The following is a 26,359-nucleotide window of genomic DNA, read 5'->3' as shown; positions in this document are numbered from 1 at the left end:
CTTTCTAGAAATATATAATAGTCCATACTTTGCCCGAGTTTAGATGATGCAAACTGCCGTTCAACCCCAGCTCGTTACCCTATTCTGGAGTTAAATGCCAGAAACAGGTTGCAAAGCAGAGTTAAACGCCAGAAACAAGTTACAAACTGGTGTTCAACTCCAAGGAAGACCTCTACACGTGAAAGCTTCAATTCTCAGCCAAAGCACACACCAAGTGGGCCCGGAAGTGGATTTCTGCATCATTTACTCATTTCTGTAAACCCTAGTAACTAGTCTGATATATATAGGACCTTTTTCTATTGTATTAGACATCTTTGATCAGTTTTATGCTATCTTAGACCTCCATGGGAGGCTGGCCACTCGGCCATGTCTACCCTATTTGTTCTTATGTATTTTCAACAGTAGAGTTTCTACACACCATAGATTAAGGTGTGGAGCTCTGCTGTTCCTCATGAATTAATGCAAAGTACTATTGTTTTTCTATTCAACTCAAGCCTATTTCTTCTCTAAGATATTCATTCGCACACAAGAACATGATGAATGTGATGATTATGTGACGCTCATCACCATTCTCACCTATGAACGCGTGCCTGACAAACATTTCCGTTCTACATGCAACAAGCTTGAATGCATATCTCTTAGCCTCCTAATCGTGAGATCAGAGTCTTCGTGGTATAGGCTAGAATTATTGGCGGCCATTCTTGAGATCTGGAAAGTCTAAACCTTGTCTGTGGTATTCCGAGTAGGATCTGGGAAGGGATGGCTGTGACGAGCTTCAAACTCGCGAGTGCTGGGCGTAGTGACAGACGCAAAAGGATTACTGAATCCTATTCCAGTATGATCGAGAACTGATAGATGATTAGCCGTGCGGTGACAGCGCATCTTGGACCATTTTCACTGAGAGGACGGGAAGTAGCCATTGATAATGGTGATGCCCTACATAAAGCTTGCCATGGAAAGGAGTAGGAGTGATTGGATGAAGATAGCAGGAAAGCAGAGGTTCAGGAGGAACAAAAGCATCTCTATACGCTTATCTGAAATTCTCACCAATGAATTACATAAGTATTTCTATCCTATTTTATATTTTAATTATATTTTAATTATCAATTCACCATAACCATTTGAATCCGCCTGACTGAGATTTACAAGGTGACCATAGCTTGCTTCAAGCCGACAATCTCCGTGGGATCGACCCTTACTCACGTAAGGTTTATTACTTGGACGACCCAGTGCACTTGCTGGTTAGTTGTGCGAAGTTGTGACAAAGAATTAAGATTATGAACGTGCGTATTAAGTTTTCAGCGCCGTTACCAAAGAATGAACGATCACGATTTTGCATACCAAGCTGCAGGGCCTCAGAGGGAGATGGTCAGGCTTTGCATTTAGCACTTGGATGTGGAGTATGAGGAGGAGGCTAAGTACCACCGACAGAAGGAGCATAGTGATATGCCAGCCGGCTACGATGACTCACCACCTCCACCACCATCGGGGTCACAGTCACAGGTAGCTTGGGACGATTGGGATACTTTCCCACTTGGCTTGATGGATCTCGAGGCATCGGGCAGTCGTTAGGAGGCCTCCATGGTCGACGAGATCCAAAAGAAGCACTATCATTACTATCAGCAGCATACTCCTCATCAGACTCCTCACCATTCACGTCCATGTCTTCCACTGGATGAGCAATGTATAGGGGTGGTAGTGCAAGAGGTGGGTCATCCTACACAAAATTCGAGTGGCTAGATCCACCACCACCAACATCACCAACCTATGCAAAAGGGTCCATCACTTGTTCTACCATGATTCTCCCATGGATGATGTTAAACATGAGGCGCACATGCTCGTCGCCATGGAACTAAAACAGAAGAAACCAAAAAACTCCATTTTTTTATCGGTGCTAGCAACCTATACCTAACCCTTCCAACCTCTTTTCTCCCCCTAGCACTAATGCTCCTCAATATCAGGCTCTTTAGCTTGGACAAAGAACTTACTCGTGAAGTGCACAACAGAATGAGATTATCACACTCAAATACCACTCCAGTGTCACTGTTTCTCACATGACAATTGGGATACATACTTACAACCATATATCCACTACTACTAGATATTTTTGTTTAATTTTTGGAAGAAAAATGGAAGAGAAGAAGTGAAATATTTATGGAGAATACAAATGGTTGCACATCCTTTTATAGCTGCTAAACATTTGTCGTACCGTATCCCGTTTATAATGTAAATAAAATAAATATACACATTTTGCATATTGTGTCTTATTTCATTTACAGTGTAAACGAGATATACACAATGTTATTTCGTTTACATTGTAAACGAGATAAGAAATAGAGTGTAAATCGGTAAACTACCGTTACAAATTACATATTTTTGCAAATAAAAGTTTTTTTATTTATTTAAAAAAATCCTAATTTTTCTATATTGTAGAAGCAAATGGTTACCATATTTAAAATAAATTAAAAAAATTAATACTACTTATTTTTTATTTCTTTTTTTTAAGTATAAATTAAACCGCTCAAAAGAAAAGTGAAAGATAAAAACCCATTATATATGCAAAATTTAAAATAAAAATAGATTTTTACTAATATTTGGATAAAAGATTATATTACATCATAATATTTTTTTAAAAATAGGCAATAAACATGGTTTAATTTTTATGAAACAATCTAATCATTTGTTAAGTAACATAAAATTATATTTTATTTTTATATTCTGTTAAAAAAACATTTTAATATGCAGTAGTCTCCAGAGTGTTGGAGAAGCGGTGACAGAAGTGGCAGTTCGGCGAAGAGAGAAAGAGGCGCAGAGGGAGAGACGGATGACGAGAGGGGAATGCTAGAGATGATGTTAACGGAGAGAGGAGAGGGTTAGAGAGAGAGAGTGTGTGATAGTGAGAGACGAGAGAGTGAAGAGGGGGAGAGAGTGTAATTCTAAATGAGGGGGGAGAGAGTTCCCAGTTCGAATTTAGGGCAAGATTACCATTAAATTTACCGCAAATCTGCCGGTAATGAAACAACGAGTGACCAAAATACCGCATTGCACTAATTAGGTTTACCGTCGGAAAAATCTGACCCTAAATCCGACGGTAATGATCGTGCCAGTTTTTCTTATTTTTCTCAAATTATTACTAGCAAATTTACCGTCGAAAAAATGAATCCACCAATAAATCTGTCGGTAAACCCGCTGCTAACTTGTGACCATAAATTCAACAATAAATCTAACAGTATTTAGCATTTTTCTTGTAGTGATAGTTGATTTTAATAAATAAAGAAAGATTTTCTATTATTGATATGCTTTATATTTAGTTGTTTAAAAGGGAAAAAAAAGGTTACACTTATCATTTTAAAATATTATATAAAAATATACTTATTTATTTATGTAAAAATATATTTAATATTTATTAAAGTAGTCTATCAATACATTTCTTTATTATATTATTTGATTTATATTTAACAAAATCTGATCCAGTGATTCATAAAAATAGGGTTCAAGTTTTTCCATATTAGCTTTAATGGTGTGATATGAACTCATATTTTTCTTTAGTTGAGTTTTCCCGTGCTATGGGAGAGATTTTGATTTTTTGAGAGGAACGAAACGTTAATGACATCTTATGTGAGAATAATAAATTTTTAATCACATGAATGGAAAATGGCAGCAACATTTTCATATAAAAGAATTTTTAAAAATTTTTTCATGTATAAAATGGCAGCGCCGTTTTGTTTATTTATTTATTTTATAATTCACGAAAAGAAAAATATCGGTGACGTTTTGCTAAAAGACAGATTTTTAAAATATTATCTGGTCAAAATGTAGCTGACGTTATAGAAAAAAGTAAAAAAAAATGACGTTTTGTGCTGGTAAGAATAGAAAAAATATAAATTTAACTATAAAAGGAGTGCTAAGTTGTGGGGAAATGTAAAAATGGAGTTTAAAAGCTTTGTTTTACTATGAGAGCTTTGTTCTAAGTGTTCTACAATTTGAGAGAGTGTGAAAAATTTTTTGAGTGAATGTGATGAGTGTATGAAATAGAAGGTTATATTAGTTTAAAAATATACTACAATGGCCAAATTTTGTCTCGTACACATGAGGGAGTGAGTTTTTTATGTGAGAATCCACATGTTATTGTTGTTCCTCTTTCAATAACATATGAAGGACTTAAGACTATACTTTCTCAAAGTGTAGATCATCAAGTGCTAAAGAGAGTCACAAATATTTTGTACAGGTAACCTATGCTAGTATTTGGTGGTTTTGTTCAATTTTAAATAATGCATGTGGCTGATGAAGCTAGTATGCAAAGAATGTTTTTGACCTACCACCAAAGTAGAACACAGGCCTCACTTATCGAGTTGTATGTTGAGTTCGAGAAAATCGATGATGTTGATTTTCCGGAACCTAACATAAACTGGACGGGTTACAATAATAAAAGTCACAAAGAATTTTAAGGTAATTATGAAAATTTTGGTCCAACTGAAGATGTGGAGGAAGATGATATAATGGTTGAAGGAGATGTTACTCGTGTTGCAAATGCACTAGCGGGTGTTATGCACATTCCCCTGAGTACGGTTGGTATAAATATTGTGGTAGGTATAATATAGCGGTTGGTATGGCTGTTGCTGTGATGATGGGTATGTGTATGGTGAGTATGCATACTGTAGTGGATATGATGGTTGTATATGCTGTGGTGGTTGTACTTACTGTGGTAGTGGTTATTGTGTTCATGGTGATTGGCTCGACTGTAGCTGTGGTGGTTGCTCTTGGTGTACTGGTTGCTGTGGTGCACACTCAAAGAGCCGCAGGTGATCACCAAATGTACCAATATATCAGTTCATGTACTGGTCGGACGGTTGATAGTTATCGACGTGTTGACCTGTCAAAACACACGCAGAGCTGTTTGTCTATCGTGATATCCATTTCTCGTGGACTGCTCCCCAGTTCTTATTTTTTGGACCGGTTAGCACTATGTTATGAGACGTTCCAAGCTTTATAGCTTCTCCAGGAGGGTGTTGACAAAAGCTAAACTGTCTTTTAACTCTATCAGTGGGATGCCACTCCACAGCCTCAAAGCATATTAGAGGCACAATTGCACTCCATAGCTCAACGCCTTCATTGATCTCAAGTGGAATAAGATGAGGCACAATCTGGTGGGGACTGTATGTATCCCACACAAACTGTAAAATATTTCAAAGGTATAAATATGCAATCATCAATTAAAATTAACATAAGTAAAGGTCCAAATGATAAAACACATACCCCGTCTGGAGAAAGATCGTCCAACCTTCTCCTGACGTCGGAGGTTGTCCAATTTCTATATTGCTTGGTGGTGGGTTAATAATCATTACACCTGACATATTCAAATTTGTATTAGAAAGTACATACTACAACGAAAATAACTAAATTCACATCTTAGTTAAATTTTACCTCCGAGTGAGTGGAAAGCTGGTATCCACTGGAAGAGGCCCTATTGACGGCATCTATATCCAGGCCTAGACAAAGAGCAATGCAAAAGGGCCATCCATGTCCTTGCAATCATGTCGTGATGCTCGGCACAGTGATCGATACATGTGTGCAAGGCACACAGAACCCCAACCAAACTTATTAATATTAGAAAAATAACGAAACAACGGCAAATACTTCCAGTGCACAATAATTCTATACTTGTCACTGAATAATGTCATTTCAAAGAGTAACGTTATGTGACATTTCAACCAATACGTCTATGGTCAGACTTTGAGACATAATCCTCCAAATCTAAGATATATGATAAAATTCAGTCTCTCTTAATTGTTCCTCCACCCTGAAATCATATGAGTCTATCTGGTATAAATGTCTCATGTGCAAACTTCTTAAATCCTGAAAACATAAATAACAATTAACAGTCAATAATTATAACTATCAATAACTAATATTACTAATAAAATAAATTAATACTTAGTTTAGTAACAAATATAATTATTAAATATTAATATACAACAAAATCCAATAATTGATAATTAGTAAATTATTTGTTAACTATTAACCACTAAAATAAACAAAAAATCACTTACATATATAGAATGTTTAAGATATTCTATAATATGATCCTCAACACGTGTGATGTCACATTTACCCATCTTTGTCTATTTCAAATTCTATAATAAAAAATACAAACAGTTAATGATAACTATATCCCCGTGTATTAATATTAGTCTTTTATAATAAATATTTAAAAATATATGTTAAAAATTAATAACAATTATGTTTTTTCTAACATAACTGTCACTTGACCTCTAAGTTTGATAATAAATAGCTAGAGTAATGTAAGTTAGGAGTTGATATGTACAGGATTGGTTAGTCGTGTTGATAATCATATTAGATGACACCTCAACAAATTGGTTATTAGTTTGTTAGAAGGGTGCTGATCTAGTGCAACTAAGGTGTAGTGTAGGTGCTGTATATATATGTATTTGCAACTCAACTGTAAAGTGTGATTCACCATTTCATGCTATCAAGTATTTTGCAATTGTGTCTTTCTCTCTGTTTTCTCTCACAGGAAGTGTGGCTACTCACACTTGCAACACCTTTAACATGGTGCGGTGAGCATGGAGTGTGGCAAGCACTGAGATTCAGATTGAGGAAGGTGTAGCTTGATCTGAAATCTTGCCAATTTTGCAAGAGCTCAGTTATGCGAATTGTGATCCAAATTCCTTTCTTCTCGATCCAGATTCTGCAATCGTTCTAAACTGAAATTTTTTTGAGTTTCTTTTCAATTCAGCGTGTGATTCATCTAATTTCAGTTTGCGCTTAATCCGTTAGATTTCTTTCTTTCTCCATCTAATTTCCCAAGTCAAATTCATTCTTTCCTTCTGTCTTTCTTCTCTTCCTACAAACTTATACGATAGAGCTTGATGAGAGTGCGCCGCCTCACACTTTTTGTAACTGTGAGAAGGTGACTCCGATCAACGAGATTGTAGGAGGAAGGTTAATCACTGAGGCTTCTGTCAATTGACATTGCTAGAAGGTGCGATGGAAGGTGTAAATGCATAAGCATTCATGAATTTTCTAAATCAGCTCACAACATTTCAAGTGAGCATTAGCAAGAAGAATACCAAATCGAATAAGGATCCAGAGAGCATCTATTATCTTCATCCCTCTGAGAGCACTGGTATTCCTCTTACTATTATTATTCTCGATGATAAAAACTTTGGTGATTGGAGTAGATCTGTGCTATGGAGACTGAAAGGAAAGAACAAGATGAAATTTATTGATGGTAGTTTGCCTAAGCCTAATAAGGATGATGAAACCTTTGAGGCATGGGATAGGTGCAACACTTACGTCATAGCTTGGATAAACTTTTCCCTTAGTCCAGACATAGCTAGAAGTGTTGTTTGGAACAATGTGGCCAGCAATCTGTGGAGTGAATTGAAGCACAGATACTATCAAGGAGACAAATTTAGGGTGGCAGAGTTGCAAGAAGAGTTGTTTGCCATCAAACAAGGGGACCTAGATGTGATGGCGTATTTCACAAAGTTGAAATCCATTTGGGAGGATCTTGACAGTTTTAGAGCTATACCCAATTGTGAATGTTGAAACAAGTGTAATTGTGGCTTAAGTGTGATGCGACAATATCGAGTAGAGGATCATGTAACACGATTCTTGAGAGGGCTAAATGAGCAATACTCCACCATTAGATCTCAAATCTTGTTGTTGGATCCTTTCCCTGATGTGACCACTGTGTTGTCTATGTTGACACAGTAGGAACGACAATTTCAGAATCTAGATGCCGGTTCGGACATCATAATTGCCTATGCTGCCATTCCCTCGAACACTGCAGGATCATTTCAAGGCAGAGGGAGAGGGAGGGGCAGAGGTGGACGATCCCAAGGTGGTAGAAGTCAGGAAGGGAAAGGCAGACCACAATGCTCCTATTGCGGAAAGCTCGGCCACAGTGTTGACGTATGTTATATAAAAAACACGGATTGCCACCACATTTAAGAGGTAAAAATATTACAGATGAAAATGGAAGCTTTGCAGTAGCAATGAACACTGAGGGTGAATCTAGAAAACTCAGTGAGCACGACAATTCATCGCATTCCTCCCATTTAGAGAGAGTTGGATGTGACACACTGGAGTTCACCCTTGAGTAGAAGCAGGCATTACTCACTCTTCTCAACAAGATTCATGGAGAGCAGCCTCATAGCATCAACGTGACAGCATCAAAGGTTTCACCAGAGTTACCTCATCAAGGTAATTTGGTGCATACACCAATCCTTCATCTAGGGAAGTCGGTAACAATCATGCATTTTAAAACAAGCATCAATGCATTGAATATTTCTTCAAACAAGTTCTTATCCTGGGTAATCGATACTAGTGCAACAGACCATGTATCCTATTGCCTTAATGATTTTTTCACATATAAAGAAATAGCTCCTGTGATAATTAAATTGCCCAATGGGGCTTAGACTACAAGTAGAATCATGGGAACTATTGTTTTCTCAAACAAACTATTATTACACAATGTCCTTTACATCCCATCTTTCAATTTCAAGCTCATTTCTGTTTCAAAACTCACCCCTGCATTGCACTACCAAATGAATTTTACTGACACAAAGTGTGAGATACAGGATCAGAGCTCGATGAGGATGATTGGAGCAGCTAGAGAAAATGGTGGTATCTATATATTAAATAAAGAGGCTTTTAAACTCCCCAAGCCAGGTACACAAGTATGTTTGGTTGTAAGCAATAATCACAGGGAAGACCCCTGCATTTGGCATTACAGGTTGGGTCACTTGCCAAATGATAGACTAATAAAGATGAAGAGAGACTTCTCCTTCATCTCATTTGATAAGGCAGCACCACCATGTGATGCTTGCCATCTAGCTAAACAGAAAAGACGTATTTTTCCTGTAAGTAGTTCTGACCCAACTCAGTTGTTTAAGCTTGTACACATAGACATTTGGGGGCCACTTGGAGTGCCATCCACCAGTGGACATCGTTATTTTCTAACCATTGTAGAAAATAAATCAAGATATACCTGGGTGTACTTGATGAAATTGAAGTCTGAAGTATGCAATTTAGTTCAACATTTCATCACTTTCATACAAACTCAATTCAATAAATCTATCAAAATCATTCGAACTGACAATAGTCTAGAATTTCTCATGGAATCCTTTTTTGCTAAAACTGGAATTTTGCATCAAACTTCCTATGTTGAGGCTCCTTAACAAAATGGGATAGTAGAAAGAAAACACCAACATATTCTTAACATCACCAGAGCTATCCTATTTCAATCTCAAGTCCCACATTATTTTTGGAATTTTGCTATTAAGCATGCTATTTTCTTAATGAACAAGATTTCTTCTACTTTTCTCAAGGACAAGTCTCCTTTTCAAATTTTGCATCAATCTCTCCCTGATTTATGACCCTAAAGGTCTTTGGTTGCTTGGCCTATGTCAGCACCATCAATGCTCAAAGGTCCAAACTGGATCCTCGAGCCAAGAAATGTGCCTTCCTTGGATTTAGGGAGGGGACAAAATGATATGTTTTAATTGACTTAAAATCCAAAGAAATTTTTGTTTCTAGAAATGTGGAATTTTATGAAAACTATTTTCCTTTTGCACAAGATAAAAACAATCATGCATCAACACTAGAATTAGAAATAAATAATACCATTGCACCACCTACACTAAGACCTGAAACATTGGAATTGGACCATGATCCTTCTTCATACGAGCACACGAGTGACTCGTCGAGAGTCACTAAAGGTGACTCAACAAGTCAAAGGGAAAATACCCAAGAACTAGCCAGGGAAAACTCACAACTAAGATACTCTGAACATAATGTACAAAGAAAATCTACAAGGGAGAGAAAGCCACCAGCTTATCTAAGGATTGTGTTTGTATGAGCACCACTATTGACAAGGCTAATCCAAATCAAATCATCAATGATAAATTCAGGTATCTAATGTCAAACTTTGTATCTTATGAATCTCTTTCTGCATTACATAAAGTATATTCACATGCACTAACCAATGATATCAAGTCGAAGTGTTATGAGGAGGCGGTTTTACAACCCTGTTAGCAAGACGCGATCAATGCTAAGCTTAAGGCTCTAAAAATGAACAAAACGTGGAGTCTTACAACTCTGCCTCATGGGAAGAAAGCGATTGGAAGTAAGTGGGTCTTCAAGATAAACACAACCCGGATGGTTCGATAGAAAGGTACAAGGCATGGTTAGTTGCAAAGGGGTACACACAAGTGGTTGGTATTGATTATTTAGACACATTTAGTCCAGTGGTGAAACTAAAAACACTAAGGATTGTGCTAGCCTTAGCTGCCATGAAAGGTTGGATGCTTAACAAGTTGATGTAAATACTGCATTCTTGCATGGCGTACTCATGGAGGAGGTTTAGATGAGGCCACCACAAGGTTTAGAAGTTGAAGATGGGAAGGTGTGCAAGCTGGAAAAATCACTGTATGGACTCAAGCAGACTAGTAGTCAATGGAATCACATGCTACATTCTGTCTTGGTAGAAGCTGGATACACCAGGTCAGCATCAGACCATTGCTTGTTCACAAAAGGGATAGAATCTGATTTTACAGCGCTGTTAGTCTATGTGGATGACTTAGTGATAGCTAGAAATGATGAAAAGGAAATCGATCGAATTAGGAGGATCTTGGATGAGAAATTCAAGATCAAGGACATAGGAGATTTGAAGTTCTTTTTAGGAATCAAAGTTGCAAGATCAAAGAAAGGAATTGTTCTCTATCAAAGAAAGTATGTGATGAACTTGTTAAAGGATAGAAGATTTGAGGGTTGCAAACCAACAAGAACACCATTGGACTATACCGTGAAGCTGTCCTGAGAAAGAGGAGAACCACTAAAGGACCATTCAGCTTATAGGAAGCTAGTTGAGAGGCTCTTATACTTAGCTAACACTAGACCTGATATAAGTTACGCAGTTGGAAAGCTCAGTCAGTTTTTGGACTGCCCAACCACACAGCACATGCAGGTAGCACATCATGTGCTTAGGTACTTGAAAGGAGCTCCAGCAGCAGGGTTGTTTTTCACATCAGAACCAGATTTCAACTTGACTGGGTTCTCAGATTCGGACTTGGCAGCATGCCCAAACATTAGGAAATCAATTTCAGCCTATTGTTTCTACCTGAGAAACTCACTCATAACATGGAAGAGTAAAAAGCAATTGACAGTGGCTTCATCATCCTCTGAGGCAGAGTATTGAGCATTAGCGAGTGCGACTAGAGAGGCACAATGGATTAGTTACATCTTGAAGGATATGCAGATCTCTCTTACTAAGGCTATCAACATCTTCTGTGATAGTCAGTCAGCAATATACATAGCATCTAATACTGTGTTCCATGAAAGGACGAAGCACATAGAGGTGGATTGTCATGTGGTGAGAAATAAAAAGTTCAAGAGGGACTCATTCATTTACTACCCATCTCAACCCATGAGCAAATGGCTAATTTTCTCACTAAAGCACTTGCACCAACCGTGTTTAGTGGGCTCCGAGATAAACTAGGCATGCTGAACATATACGCTCCTCACTTAAGGGAATGTGTCACTTGACCTCTAAGTTTGATAATAAATAGCTAGAGTAATGTAAATTAGGAGCTGATATGTGCAAGATTAGTTAGTCGTGTTGATAATTATATTAGATGACACCTCAGCAAATTGGTTATTAGTTTGTTAGAAGGGTGCTGATCTAGTGCAGTTAAGGTGTAGTGTAGGTGTTGTATATATATATATTTGCAACTCACCTGTAAAGTGTGATTCACCATTTTATGCTATCAGATATTTTGCGATAGTACCTTTCTCTCTATTTTCTCTCAGAAAAAGTGCAACTACTCACACTTACAACACCTTTAACAATAACAATTAAAGCTAATAATAACACTACTTGTTAACAGATATCTAAATGAATACTAAACTAAACTTACTTAACATATACTAATTATTAAACACTGTTGTTCTTTTAGTTAAATATTTAAAATAAACGATAATTTACTACAATATATCGTAAAGGTTAATATTAATGAATCTATTATTTCTTTAAAACAAACATTCGAAAAAAACTTAGCAAAAAAATATATGCTAAAAATAAACATTTTTAACGAAACTCAACTAATTAAAATTTTAAATTCATAATAATTAAAAATTTTAATATTTTATTTTATGTAACAGTAATTTATTAAAATTATATCCTCATGATTAATATTAATGAATCCAATTTTTTTAAAATCATTCCAAAAAGTTAGAAAAAATATTTTGTTTTTTAATAAATAATTAAAATACTATAAATATTTCAGTTTTATTATTAAACATTCCTAGCAAAACTAAAATAACTAAAAATTTAAATTAATAATAATTGAAAATTTTCAATATTTTATTTTATGTAAAACTAAAAATTTCTAACGCTAAATCCTAATCATTAATTATAATCAAGGCTAATATATTTTAATAAAATTTTAAAACCTAAATCACTAACAACAAATAACTAATACTGATACTACTGCAAGGCTACAACAATAAAATTATATTGTTTAACTATTTCTAATCAAGTAAATATTTTATTTAGTAGTCACTAACCAAAACAAATATTAAAAAATTGAGCCACTAACACTAACTAAAGCAGAAACAATATTAAAAATAACTAACCAATAAAATAATATAGACTTACCTAGATGAATGATTCAGTGTGTTTTAGATTAGAATTGGTCAAATTGGAGTTTGAATGAAAGTGATTTTGTAAAATTGATTTTAAATAGAAGTGAGTTTATGCCAACATGATTTATATTTGGCAATTCTATACTAAAATTAATTTTGATAAAATATAATTGTTTGGATAATATTAGTTAAAATCACTTTTAGATAGATAATTAGTTAATTACTAAAAAAAATATAATATTAAATTATAATATTATTTTTTAGTATATTTAATATTTTTTATACTTTTTTTAGTATATTTTTTTATAAAATTCTATTTTAGTTTGTTATAATTTTTTTATTAAAAATTAATATTTATTTATTAAATTAAAAATAACATATAAAATAATATATTTTAGTACTTTTTATGAGTACTCTCAATAATCTTATTTTGTTTACTATTTTGGATTCTAATTTTTTACTAATTATGTTTTTATTATTATTTATAATTAATTTTTTATTTTAATTTATCATTTTCAATAGGAACAATAATACATATTATAACAAATTAGAATAATAAACAATGAACAAGAATTATAATAATAAATTTTACAATGTCAAACAAAAAATATTCTATAATTTTTTTAGTACTCTTAGTATTCTTTTATTTAGTATTATTTTGGACCGTAAAATTTTATTACTTATGATTCCATTGTTATGTATGATTAGTTTTTTATTTACTTTATCATTTTTAATAAGATCAATAATTCATATTATAATAGAATTGCAATAACAAATTTAATAAAAAAATCAAAATATAAAAAAAGTACTAAAAATTAAAAAAAATTAAAATATTTGAAATGACTTGAAATAAATATAAAAATTCGTTTGGAAAAAACCAATAATGATTAAAGGTGAAATCACGTTGAAGTGAATGCATAAGCAACCATTTTTTGCTTCTAGTAAATACGCTTTTAAGCTGCAAAATCACTTCTGCGTTTAGAAAAAAAATTGCAAAACATTAAAAAGCAGCGTTTAAAGAACTTCAACGCATTTTTATCTTCACAAACGGATTTGCCAAACACACTTTTAATAGTTGATACAGCTGCCGTTTTCTTCAAAGTGCGAAAAAGTAAAAATAAAAATTTGGGGAGAATGATAGTTGAAGGCGCCAAAAAAGAAGAAAAGAGAGAGAAGAATATTGCCTCACCTTACTTAACCTAGGGTGGAAAGAAAGGAAATTGCCGACGTTTTCTTCAAAACGTCATTGACGTCTTCCTCTTAACGGCAGCGACGTTTTTTCTTTGTCACTTGGCCTCTACTATAACGGCGTGAAACATATATGTAGACTCATATCTATGAAATACACCAGTATTGGGCCCAATATTAAAAAATAAAAATGATGTCACGTTTAGGCTATTTTAGACATACCCTGGTATAAATGGTACCGCATGTTGCTAATAGTAATTGAGGGAAAAATAAACATAAACATATATTAGCTTATGTACTGATAATAAATTATTTTCTGATCGAAGGTTTTATATCATCAACTAATTGAATTTTAATTTTAATAAAATTTCAAACAATGCATGTAACTTATGATAGAAAATTTTTTTAATGGGAGTTAGAGCTATTGAACCAACTTCACAATATTTTGAAATTGGTCAAACTTGCATTTGGAAAAGAGGATAGAGTGGTGTAAAAATATGATAAACAAGACATTTTTTTTATTAATTCATTTGTGCATGTGTTGCAGGTGGAAATGGCTCCAGAAGATATATCAGGTTACAGCTTTACTAAGTCGATTTGGAAATGGCTTGTCCCTCCTAGAGTAGAGTTATTTGTTTGGTTTGGATTGATTGGCAGGGTCAATACAAAGGCGAGACTGTGTCGACTAGGGGTTATTAGCCAACAAGATACTCTATGTGTATTATATAATAGAGGTGATGAAAATGACTACCACTTGTTTCTTGGTTGTAGTTTTACATGGCATGTGTGGTGTGCTTGGTTATCTTATGTCAGGTTGCAATGGACTTGTCCCGGTACAATCAAGGAGCACTTTCAGAGTTGGACTGAGGTATTAAATAGAAAGGAGGAACGCAAGAGATGAATGGTGTGCTTTTGTGCAATCTTGTGGAACATTTGGTTGGAACGAAACCGAAAGATTTTTGAGAAAAAAGAAAAAGGAGCTCAAGAGATTATAACTCTGAGTGGTTAGGTGCTGATCCCTTTTGTTGTTGATGGCAATACCGGAGATGACAAAGGGATATTTACGCTTATATTTTCTTGTGTACTTATTTGTCACTGCTCTTGCTCCACTTTGTGTGTTGAGTTCTTTCTTTAAAAAAAACTTATTTTTATTAATATATTATAATAGATCAAGTAATATGATCAGAAACAACAAATTAAATCAAGATCAAGACCAAGAAGCACATCAAAATTAAGAACTAAAGTTTTTCAGTTATGATCATAGATCCAAATATGCTTCCGTTCTCATATCTTTCTACAATGATTTAACATCGATAGTTCTAGGACTAAACATCTAATTATTCCAACATATGGATGAGTAAATTATTCCATTATTTCAAAGCTATTATATTTATTTATTTATTTATTTCAATCGTACTATTGAATTGAAGATAATTAAGTAAATTTTAATAGATTGCATTTCACAAATCACAGCAAATACAAGATCATATATGGTCTTGAAAGTTTATATGCAGAAATAATAACGATGAAGCTGATAAAGAATACAGGAGCATCAATAATTTTAAAACCTTGATTATACTTAATTTGCATATTCATTTATATAATATTTAGGGCTTGTTTGGGTGAGCTTTTAAAAAAAGATCTTTTTTTGAGTTATCTTTTTTTAAAAGATCTTATAGAAAAGTAAAAGTAATTTTATGTTTGGATATTTCATGTAAAAAGATCTTTTTATCTATCAATTATGTTTGGGTATAACAGTATAAAAGTACTTTTTTGTTCATTTATTACATGAAAAACATCTTTTTTTTAAGGAAAAAAGATCTTTTAAAAAAAGATGTAAATTACAGCTTCTCAAAAAAGATCTTTTTTTTTATTTTACTAATGCTTTTACTTATGTGTATTTTTCTTATGTTACTCTCTTTCTTGGTGCGTGCATTTGTTGGTATTCTCTTTGATGTATCTTTGGCCTTGATAACCTTGCGTTTAATAGTTATTGACGGATTTAACCGACAATAAATTTAATGATTTTTAAATTAACAAAATTCAAAATTTTATAATTTTTTTATAATAATTTGTCTATAATTTTTAGTTAAAAGTTCAGAGACAAATTTTAATATCAAAGTTTATTATTAAAACAAAAAAAAAGAAAATTCAACAAAATGGGAAAATCAGATTTAAATGCACCAAACCTTAATTACAAAAATTGAACAAAATCAAACTAAAAATCGAAAGAACAATACTGATGAATATTAGAGATTAGGCTATACTAATGCTATTACATTACATAAAGAATCAAGTATAGCAAGTTATTTATAATACTTGCAAGTTGCAAGACTATTCAAAAATTAAATCCTCAAGAATTACTAGCACAATATTTTAGCATTGAGAATTGACAAAAAAAAAAAAGACACTCACTGTAGCTAGATAACATCTGTTATCCCCTCTGAATTTTATTGCAATATATCATATGATTTCAAATCAATGAAGTTGTCAAACTACAAATTTACAATGAACCAAGGATAAATGATTTATTTAATATTTAAAAACAAGTATTTAGATGGTCAATCTAAGATTTGAATCTATGACCCTCTAGTTCAAGTCACAATATAAATCCCGCGAAATTAATAAATAAAAAACTAATAAATTAATTATTATTCAAGGAAATTAAGAAATTAAATTTTATAGTTTAAGGAAGTAAAAATGTTAAAAATACGAATTTTGACACTAATTTTAAATATTTTGGTTCAAAATTGGACCAACGAGTTGAACCGATTGAATCCATGTAACACCCTAATTAACTTAAGCCTTACCTCGCATCGTAAAGCAAAGGTTAATCAAATGTTACGACAGTTCTAAGCTCATATATATAATACATAGAAAGAATTAATATAGTCTAGAAGCCCGATGAAGGATATAGTTCAAAAACAGGATTTAAAAAGCGCAAAACGTACACATGAAGCTACTAACTTAACGCACAAGATATAGATATGAAATAACAAAATATCAGAGTATAATAGTATAAGAATCTAGCCACGGCTCGCGGAGTTTAAGCCGGCTAGCTATATACAGACCATATAGAAATCTGAAAGTTTAAAACAGCTCATACAAGTTTCTCTCTCAAAGTAAGCCTCTAGGCAAAAGTAAATACAAAAGATGAGAGAACTAAAACAAAATAAACAAAAGACTCCAAAATATATCCAGGATCCTCCGCTTCTGTCACCATCAAAGCAACTCACCGAGGTAGGTTGTGACCTGCATCTGAAAAACAACAACAGAATATGGTATGAGAACCGGAGGTTCTCAGTATGGTAACAGTGCCCAGTGATGTAAGATATAAGACCCCGGGATGCTAGAGGCAATCCTAGAACTTCATATCCATCACAAGATTTATCTTAAAGCATGACTAAAACAGTAAAGCATAACTCAAATCTTAACAATATAAAAGGGTAATCTAACTTAAAGGATTTTTTAATCTAACAGCTCTCCGCTGTCCCACAGCCTTTACCAACCTATCCTCCATGCGATCCCATCGCCACCGCCTTCCGAGCCTCCTCAATCCCAGTAGAAAGCACAATTAAGTTGAATGCAAGTAAAACACAAATATAGGCATATATACCAAGTAATTCAAATAGGCAATTAGGCATGTTATACAATTAGGCAAGCAATTACAAGTCGACAAAGCATACAAACAGATAGAAGATGCATATGATGAATGCCTGTCCTACTGGCTGTGATATCACATTGTCGGTTCAACTGCCAACCCGACACATCTCCATGGAGATGTCGCCCTTCAGAATCATGATTGGGAACCCTCGAGATATGGTGCTCGGAACACCGTCAAGGATTTTGTGCCTGCACACTCTAGTGATCCGAAGGGATGCGAACGGGATACTCTTGCCACGGACCTCACATCTCAACGCAAGTGGGACGAACCACCGTCCTTACGCCGCCGCTGCTACCTCGACAGGCGGGATCCAACCGCTATCTCTGCTGGGCGCATAGCCTCTCATCAATCTCAATATAAAACAGTAATACAATGGTTTTCAGAAAAATATTTTTCAGTATAGCATGGATCCATCATTTCATTCCGAGTCCTCGACTCATCTCAACCACTGTTAATTCAACATTTCCATTCCGAACTCATTAGTTCGTCGATTTCTCAATTCATATATCTTCCTCCATTTCTCAACCTATCAAACCATCATCAGTATACTAGAAACCTAAACCTCCATTCTCTAACTTTTCAAAGTAATACCAATTTAAGTTTCCTAGGACATTTCCCATGTTTTGATACCCAAAAATTAAGCCAAAGAATCTTAAATTACTGTCACAGAAGTTTACAAGCTTGTTGGGAAGGTGAAATAGTTGAAAACAAAGTTTTAGATGAAAAACAGGGCATGTGCGTATGCACAGGGGTGTGCGTGCGCATGCCCAGGAAGATTTTCAAAACGTGTGCGTACGCATAGAAGTGTGCGTACGCCCTCAACAGAATGCACCTTCCAACGTGTGCGTGTGCACAGGTTGTAAAACTTCATTGGTTATGTGCGCACACAGGTTGTGCTAGCGCCCTCAACAAAAGGCTTTCCCTTGTGTGTGCGTACGCACAAGGCTATGCGTGCACACATGTTCGAAAAATCACAGGGGTTTGTGTGCGCACAAAGCTGTGCGTGCACACACAAACCAGAAATCACAATTCTGCAACATTACAAAATTTCAAATTTTGACACCAAACTTTCCACAATCATATTTTTTCTATCGAATTCGTATTTCCATGAAATTTAAACCATTTTAAAGCTTGTTCAATTTCCTTTCATTTGATATAAAATACAATGAATTTAAAGCACGGTAGTTCAAGATATGATTCATGGAAGTTCACCAAAATTTCAGTTTTACCAAAAGTTCACAAAGTCTCAATTTTCCACAATCCTCAACCAAAATCAAACCAAAACCCTTCCAAACTCCAATTTACATCAAAAGCTACCCTTTGTATCATATTACACCATTCTTACCAAATTTTCCTTCAAACTCCATTATTCTCAACCTCAATTATCAAATATATAACATTATAAACAATCCTCCATCAACACATTCATCAATCATAAATCTATCCATACCAAGCATCTTAACCAATCTCATTTCATTTCAATCTATATCTTTCACACCATCTTTATCAATTTCACATCATAATCCATCAACATATTCAAAAATCATCAATTCATCATTATTCATCATAAATCATCATTCAACAATTCAACAACCAATTAAATTCAAACCTATCCTTTGGGTCACTAGCCTAAGTATCCAGAAATATTATATATTACATAGAGGAACCGAAACCATACCTTGACCGATTTTCAATATGCCAAAAACCCAAAACTGAGTGAAATTTAAGTTTCTAACCACAAGCAAGCCACCAATTCAACTCCAACAAGCACCAACAATCACCAACAAGTTCCAATAATTGCCAATAATCACAACTTCAAGCCATAATACACATAATTCATAACCAATCAACCTAGGATTCAACTTAATCATAATTTCACAAGGGTTCAAGAACAACTCACCTTGCCCAACAGTTTTGAAAGCCAAACCCAATGGTAATCAAAAGCTAGAGTGTACCTAAACACCCAAAATCACAAAATTTCACTTAACACAAAGCCCTAAAATTTCGAAATTTTGGAGAGAAGAACTGAGAAGGATTTCGTGATTCCCTTACCATTTTCTTGGGTGGGTTTTGTAGATCTCTTCACGAGGAACGCGTGATCGCAAACGGTGCAGCGATCGGAGCTCCGTAGCTCAAGATATGAGCTTGGGAAGCTCTATGTGAATAGTGACAATGGGGGTTTTCTCTCTTCTTCCCCTTTCAGCTGCAATATGTTGTGTTTAAGTGTGTTGTGTGATGAATTGGCCTTTAATGAGAGTACATATATGTTGGGCTTGGGCCCGGTCCAATCCGTTAGCGTTTTTAGCCCATTTGGCCCAACTTTGGGCCAAACCTTTAAAATTAACGCCCGATTTTTCCATTTCTAATATTTTTCTAAGGTTTTCGACTGTTTTAAATTTTTCTCGCACAGTACTGGACATACTTGAACCAGTTCGACCGGTTCGGCTGCTGGTTTGTGATTTTCTCGGTTTTTCGTAGAAAATACATTTTCTGACTCAAAAAAATCTACTGAGTCCAAAAATCATATTTAAATCCTCAAATTCTCATTCTAAATTTTCGAATCCTATTTTGAGCAATATTAATCTTTTAATTAGTCTCAATTCTTACATTCTCCCTACCAAATAAGAAAATTTTTCCTCAAAATTTAGTGATTACCTGAGAATAGCTCGAGATAATCCTTTCGCATCTCGGACTCCAATTCCCAAGTATGCTCTTCCACTTCTGCTCTCTTCCAAGAAACTTTAACCAACTGAACTTCTTTCCCACGTAACTTCTTCACACTGGTGTCGTCAATTTGCACCGTAGATACTTGAAAAGTCAAGTTCTCCCTCAACTCGACCGACTCGGGTTCTAACACATGAGCCGCATCCGATGTGTATTTACGGAGTTGTGACATGTGAAATACGTCATGCAAGTTAGATAAGTGAGGCGGTAAAGATACTTGATATGCCACCGGCCCAAATCGCCTCAGAATCTCAAATGGTCCAATGAATCTCGGATTCAGCTTCTTTGTTTTAATTGCTCTTCCAATCCCAGTTGTCAGTGTAACCCTCAGGAATACATGTTCTCCCACTTCAAATTCCAACGATTTCCTTCTCTGATCTGCATAACGTTTCTGTTGACTCTGTGCCATTAAAATTCTCTCCCGAATCCTCTTAATCTTCTCAGTAGTCTCTGCTACTAAATTAGGACCCAAAACACTGGCTTCACCAGACTCATACCAACAAAGTGGAGATTGGCACTTTCGTCCATACAAGGCTTCATACGGAGCCATCCCAATGCTCGCATGAAGCTATTGTTGTACGCAAACTCCACCAATCGCATGTAACGGTCCCAACTTCTAGGTTGATTCAAAACACACGCCCTCAGCATATCTTCCAATGTCTGAATAGTCCTTTCTAACTGTCCATCCGTTTATGGATGATATACGGTGCTGAGGCATAGCTTCGTACCGAAAGCTTTCTGGAAAGCTCCCCAAAACCTTGATGTGAATCAGAGATCACGGTCCGACACTATGCTCGATGGTACACCGTGCAACCTTACTATCTCCTTGATGTACAACCTCGCCAACTCTTCCATAGAATAGTTTACTCAGATAGGCAGAAAATGAGCGAATTTGGTTAAGCGATCCACGATCACCCAAACCGCATCAAATCCCGACCTAGTCCTTGGTAAACTGGTCACAAAGTCCATCGCAATTCCTTCCCGCTTCCACTGAGGAATCTCAAGTGGCTGTAGCATTCCCGACGGTTTTTGATGCTCTATCTTCACCTTCTGACACGTTAGGCACTTGGAGACAACTGTAGCTACATCATTTTTCATCCCAGGCCACCAGAACATCTTCTTTAAGTTATAATACATCTTATTACATCCGAAAAGAATAAAAAACCCACTGTTGTGAGCTTTCGACAACAAATCTTGTCTCAAACTCCCGACATCCGGTATACAAATTCTCCCCTTGTATCTCCACAATCCTTCATCATCTTTAGCAAACTCTCCATGCCTCTTATTGCCAACTGTTTGAAATAATTGCTGAAGCTTTTGCTCATCTTGCTGAGCCCTCTGAATCTCTATTTTAAACGTACTTGAAATCTGCAACTAATTCAAACAAGCTCTTCCGACAACTTCACCAATATCCAATTTAAGATCCACAAACTTATCCACTAACTCCTCTTCCTTGATTCTGATCCAAGCTATTGTTAAAGACTTCCGACTCAATACGTCTGCTACCACATTCACCTTTTCCAGGGTGATAACTCAATTCAAAATCATAATCTTTAAGCAACTCCATCCACCTCCTCTGACGCATATTGAGCTCTTTCTGATCAAAGATGTATTTGAGACTCTTGTGATAAGAAAAGATGCTAAACCTCACTCCGTACAAGTGGTGTCTCCAAATCTTCAATGCAAACACAATCGCTGCTAATTTCAAGTCATGAGTTGGGTAATTTACCTCATGCGGTCTCAACTGACGCGATGCGTAAGCCACCACATTCCGGTGTAGCATCAACACACAACCCAAACCCTTCAGTAACGCATCACAATAAACTTTGAACGGTTCATACGGTTCAGGTAAAATCAAAACAGGCGCTGAAGTTAACTTTTGCTTCAAAGTCTGAAAACTTTCTTCACACTCCGACGTCCACACAAACGGTACCTCCTTCCTTGTCAACTTAGTAATCGGTAGTGCAATCTGAGAAAATCCTTCAATGAATCTCCGATAATATCTGGCCAAGTCCAAGAAACTCCTAACTTCCGTCACCGTCGTTGGTCTTTCCCATTCCATCACCACCTCCACTTTCGAAGGATCCACGACTATTCCTCTTTTGCTCACTACGTGATCTAGGAACTTTACTTCCTCCTTCTAGAACTCGCATTTGGACAACTTAGCATACAATTTCTGCACCTTTAAGATTTGCAACACAATTCTCAAGTGTTCCTCATGCTCCTTCATCGTCTTAGAGTAAACTAAGATTTCGTCTATGAAAACCACAACGAATTTGTCCAAAAAGGGACGAAATACTCTATTCATGTAATTCATGAACATAGTAGGTGCATTCGTTAACCCAAAGGACATCACCGCAAACTCGTAGTGTCCATAGCGCATCCTAAATGTAGTTTTCGGAATGTCATCCTCTTTCACCCTTATCTGATGGTAACCAGATCTCAAATCGATCTTTGAAAATACTCCAGCTCCTTGTAGTTGATCCATCAAGTCATCTATCCTTGGCAGCGGGTACTTGTTCTTCACAGTCACCTTGTTCAACTGTAGGTAATCCACGCAAAGTCGTATTCCTCCATCCTTCTTCTTCACCAATAAAACTGGCGCTCCCCACGGAGATACACTCGGTCGAATGAACCTCTTATTCAAAAGCTCTTCTAACTAAGCCTTTAGTTTAGCCAGCTCTATCGGAGCCATTCGATACGGTGCAATCGACACTAGTCCGGCTCCCGGCACTAATTTAATCACAAATTCAATCTCCCTTTGAGGTGGAAACTCAAGAATATCTTCCGGGAACACCTCTGGAAAGTCTCTAACTACCAAGATTTGATCTATCTCCTGATTGTCACCTAACGCATTTGTAGCCAACAGTATGTAACCCTGACACTCTTTCCCACTACAATGCACCATTACAGAGTTCAGGTAGTAATCCTCAGCTACCACTGCTCCATTTTCTCCTTCCGACATAAACTGAATTGTTCGTTCAAAGAAATCCAACAAAACTTGATTCTTCGATAACCAATCAAACCCCAACCAGACCTAGTCATAACCATTTGATGCAGAGTATGTACATGCAATTCAAATGCCAATTCTGACACTCTCAAGCCTAGTTCCTCAACTTTGTCAAATGAAATAAACGAATGCGAAGCTACAGTATCATACAATGCAACTAAGGTTTTATCGCCAATTAAACATATACATCTCATCAACGGATCCGCCTTAGCAGCATTCTTGGCGTTCACAGCAAAAACCCGCCCTTGATGTTGACTCTAACCTGCATTCGGGTTCCTCCCACGAGTGCAATCCCTCGCAATGTGACCAGGCAACCCACAGTTGAAGCAACCACCTAAACCAATCTTACAAGAGTCATATGGATGAAAACATCCACATCGATCACAAATTAAATTCGGAGAAAACCTTACTCCGATTTTCTCTGCCTTTGCCACGCTGAAATTGATCATGAGTGTTCTTCTTGAAGCCTCCTTGACCTTGAGGCGTGTGTCCTCCTCTCTTAAAACTTTGCCCCCTCGGCTGAAAGCATGGTTCTGAAAACCGAACCGGACCGGCCGGTTCAACCGGAAAAACCGAGAACCGGTTACTTAGCCGGTCCGGGTAACGTAAAAAACTGCCTGGCAAAAAACCGGTGAAAAACCGGTCGACCGGCGGTTAACCGGCGAACCGGAAGAACCGTCCGGTTTTTTGGCGGTTTAGTGGTTTGCAACTTCAATGCCAAACGACGTCGTTTTGGCTAAAAAAAAAAAAGACAAAGGCGTACGCGAACCTAACCCTCTCATTAGTCTCACTCACCCAAATTCCTAACCCACTACGGTGCTACAACCCTCTCTCTCTCTCAGCCAGGCGCCAGCAGCCCCCGCCTCCTCGTCTCGCTCTCAGCCAACAACAGCAGTCTCCGGCGACCCATCGTCCAGAAAGCTGACCACCATTCTTACCTTCCTTCTTCTCTTCTTGCCTCACCTTTTCCCTTCGAACGCTTCTGCCCCCACTCAGCTCTCGTCACTGCCACAGAGAGAAGCTGAATCTCTCTGCCCTGCATTGTTCCGCCACTCGCGCCGCTCTCTGCGCCGCCGCGAGCTCAGCCGGCCACCACCAACTCTGGGCGGCACTACTTCTGCTCTTCTTCCCCTTTCCATTTCCCAGTCTGTCTCTGCTACATTCCAGGTCCCCTACCTTATCCCTACTTCCTGCTCTGTTTCTTTACTTTCTTTTATTAATTCTGTTATTAATTTTAGTTAGATTGCTGATTAATCATAATATAGAATTAAGAAATTGGTTCTTTTTTGTTTTCTTTCCTTCTTCTCTGATATTATCATTATTGTTTGGTTTTGGGATCTTTTCCAGTTTCTGCTCGTTGGCTGCCATAGTTTTTTGGGGCTCTATTCAGCTTTAGGAGAATACAGAAAGAAAAGAAAGCTACAAAAGTCAGAGTTTTTCCTCAGAAGAAAGATACCATACATACATTTAACAAGGTTTGTAAATATCTTAAACTAGCAGAACCTAGTGCAGTGAAATGGGTAGTGCTCCTTTATCAAGATGGCCATGGGAGAATTTTGGATTATTCAAGGTATATTATATTACGTGATACATCTGTTATGTATATAGAATAAGTCTAACTACTTGTGTGTTTTCAATTTGATAAATACAGTATGTGTTATACGGTCCATTGGTGGGGAAAGTTGTGTATGAATGGTTGAATGGCGTGGAACTCTACTCCATGATCAGCTGCTGGAGCCTTCACTTGCTCATACTATGGATTCTAAGAGGAGGAGTTCATGTTCTGTGGAGTTCTTAATAATTCTATTTGTTAGAATAGATAGATATATATGCTATTAGGTAGCTAGGTTGTGGTTAGAGGATTCTAGGCCTGATAATTGCTCCGTTCTTGATTATCCAACATGGCTTAATACTGCTTGTTTGCTGAATGATGTTGGTGTGATCATTACTGTGTTGTTTCTGTTTCATGTGACTTGATTCTACCTGCTGCCCTGCTGAACTATACTTGTGAAATTAAGTTTGATGCTGCCTCTGTACATGCAATCCATGCTTTTCTCATGTTAATTGCAATTTTTGGATTCATGTGCTTATATTTTGCTGCTACTTGCTACCCAAATTTCTAGAAATTGCTCTGTTTTTAAACTTGTTACTTAAGAGTTGAACGTGGCACTTTTCAAATTCTTAATATCACTATATTTCTCTTCCTTAATGATCTATGAAGTTGTTTAGTTATAAACTTTGATGTTTGAAGTTGTTTGTGAACTTCTAATATTAAGTTATGGATAATTTATTATGTAAAATTTTAAATTTTATTAAATTAGAAATTATTGAATTTATATATTTAAAATTATTTTTAAATTTTTTAATAATTTTATTTAATATTTAATTAAACCGATTGAACTCCGATTGAACCCCGGTCGAACCAGTGAACCATTGAACCAGTGACCTCACCGGTTTATTGACCGGTCCGGTTCTCGCAACCTTGGCTGAAAGTACTTGCCACGGCCTCTACTCATGTTTCCTCCATGAGTTTCCTTTGATGAAGCTACTGTCTTTGCATATTCTTCAACTACTCTCGCCTTGTTCACCAAATCAGAGAAGATACGAATCTCCATAGGAGCCACAGCAGTCATGATGCTATCCTTCAAGCCCCTTTGATACTTGATACATTTCCAGCTTTCGTAGGTTTCCGGGGCATCCTGACACACCCTAGAGAACCTACAGAACTCCTCAAATCGGCTAGTATATTCCGTCACAGACAAGGAACCTTGCTTCAGCTGCATAAGTTCCATCTCCTTCGCTTCCCTTGCAGACTCAGGAAGTACTTCTTGTAGAAGGCTATTTGGAATACATCCCAAGGGATATCGATATTCTGAAGCTGGAGCAAGTGGCATTCTCCTTGCCACCAATGCTGGGCCTCTCCCAAAAGGTGATAGGCAGCAAAATCTACATATTGGTTGTTTAGAACATGATGTGCTTGTAACGCATGCTCCATAGCCTGGAACCAGTTATCCGCTTCTGTAGGGTTGGTTGAACCTCAGAAACTTGGCAGATGAACCTTGAGAAAAGTAGCCAAGGTCATCGGAGTGCCTCCCATTTTATCG

At 36.3% G+C, this 26,359-nt stretch overlaps 2 protein-coding genes across 2 annotated transcripts; one reads left to right on the top strand and one right to left on the bottom strand.

The window, feature by feature from the left end:
- The first annotated feature begins 7,035 nt into the window (after positions 1-7,035).
- On the top strand, positions 7,036-7,572 carry LOC140177600 (uncharacterized). The gene has a single exon (XM_072210733.1). It carries the CDS (start codon positions 7,036-7,038, stop codon positions 7,570-7,572), a length of 537 nt encoding a protein of 178 aa, XP_072066834.1.
- Positions 7,573-20,165: 12,593 nt separating this feature from the next.
- On the bottom strand, positions 20,166-20,795 carry LOC112734134 (uncharacterized). The gene has a single exon (XM_025783347.1). The coding sequence runs from the start codon at positions 20,793-20,795 to the stop codon at positions 20,166-20,168; it is 630 nt and encodes a 209-aa protein (XP_025639132.1).
- Positions 20,796-26,359: the final 5,564 nt, after the last annotated feature.

This window comes from Arachis hypogaea, chromosome 13, assembly GCF_003086295.3.
Source record: "Arachis hypogaea cultivar Tifrunner chromosome 13, arahy.Tifrunner.gnm2.J5K5, whole genome shotgun sequence".
Taxonomy (NCBI): Eukaryota; Viridiplantae; Streptophyta; class Magnoliopsida; order Fabales; family Fabaceae; genus Arachis; species Arachis hypogaea.
The sequence above is the reverse complement of the archived record's forward strand: the minus strand, read 5'-3'. Positions and strand labels throughout refer to the sequence as shown.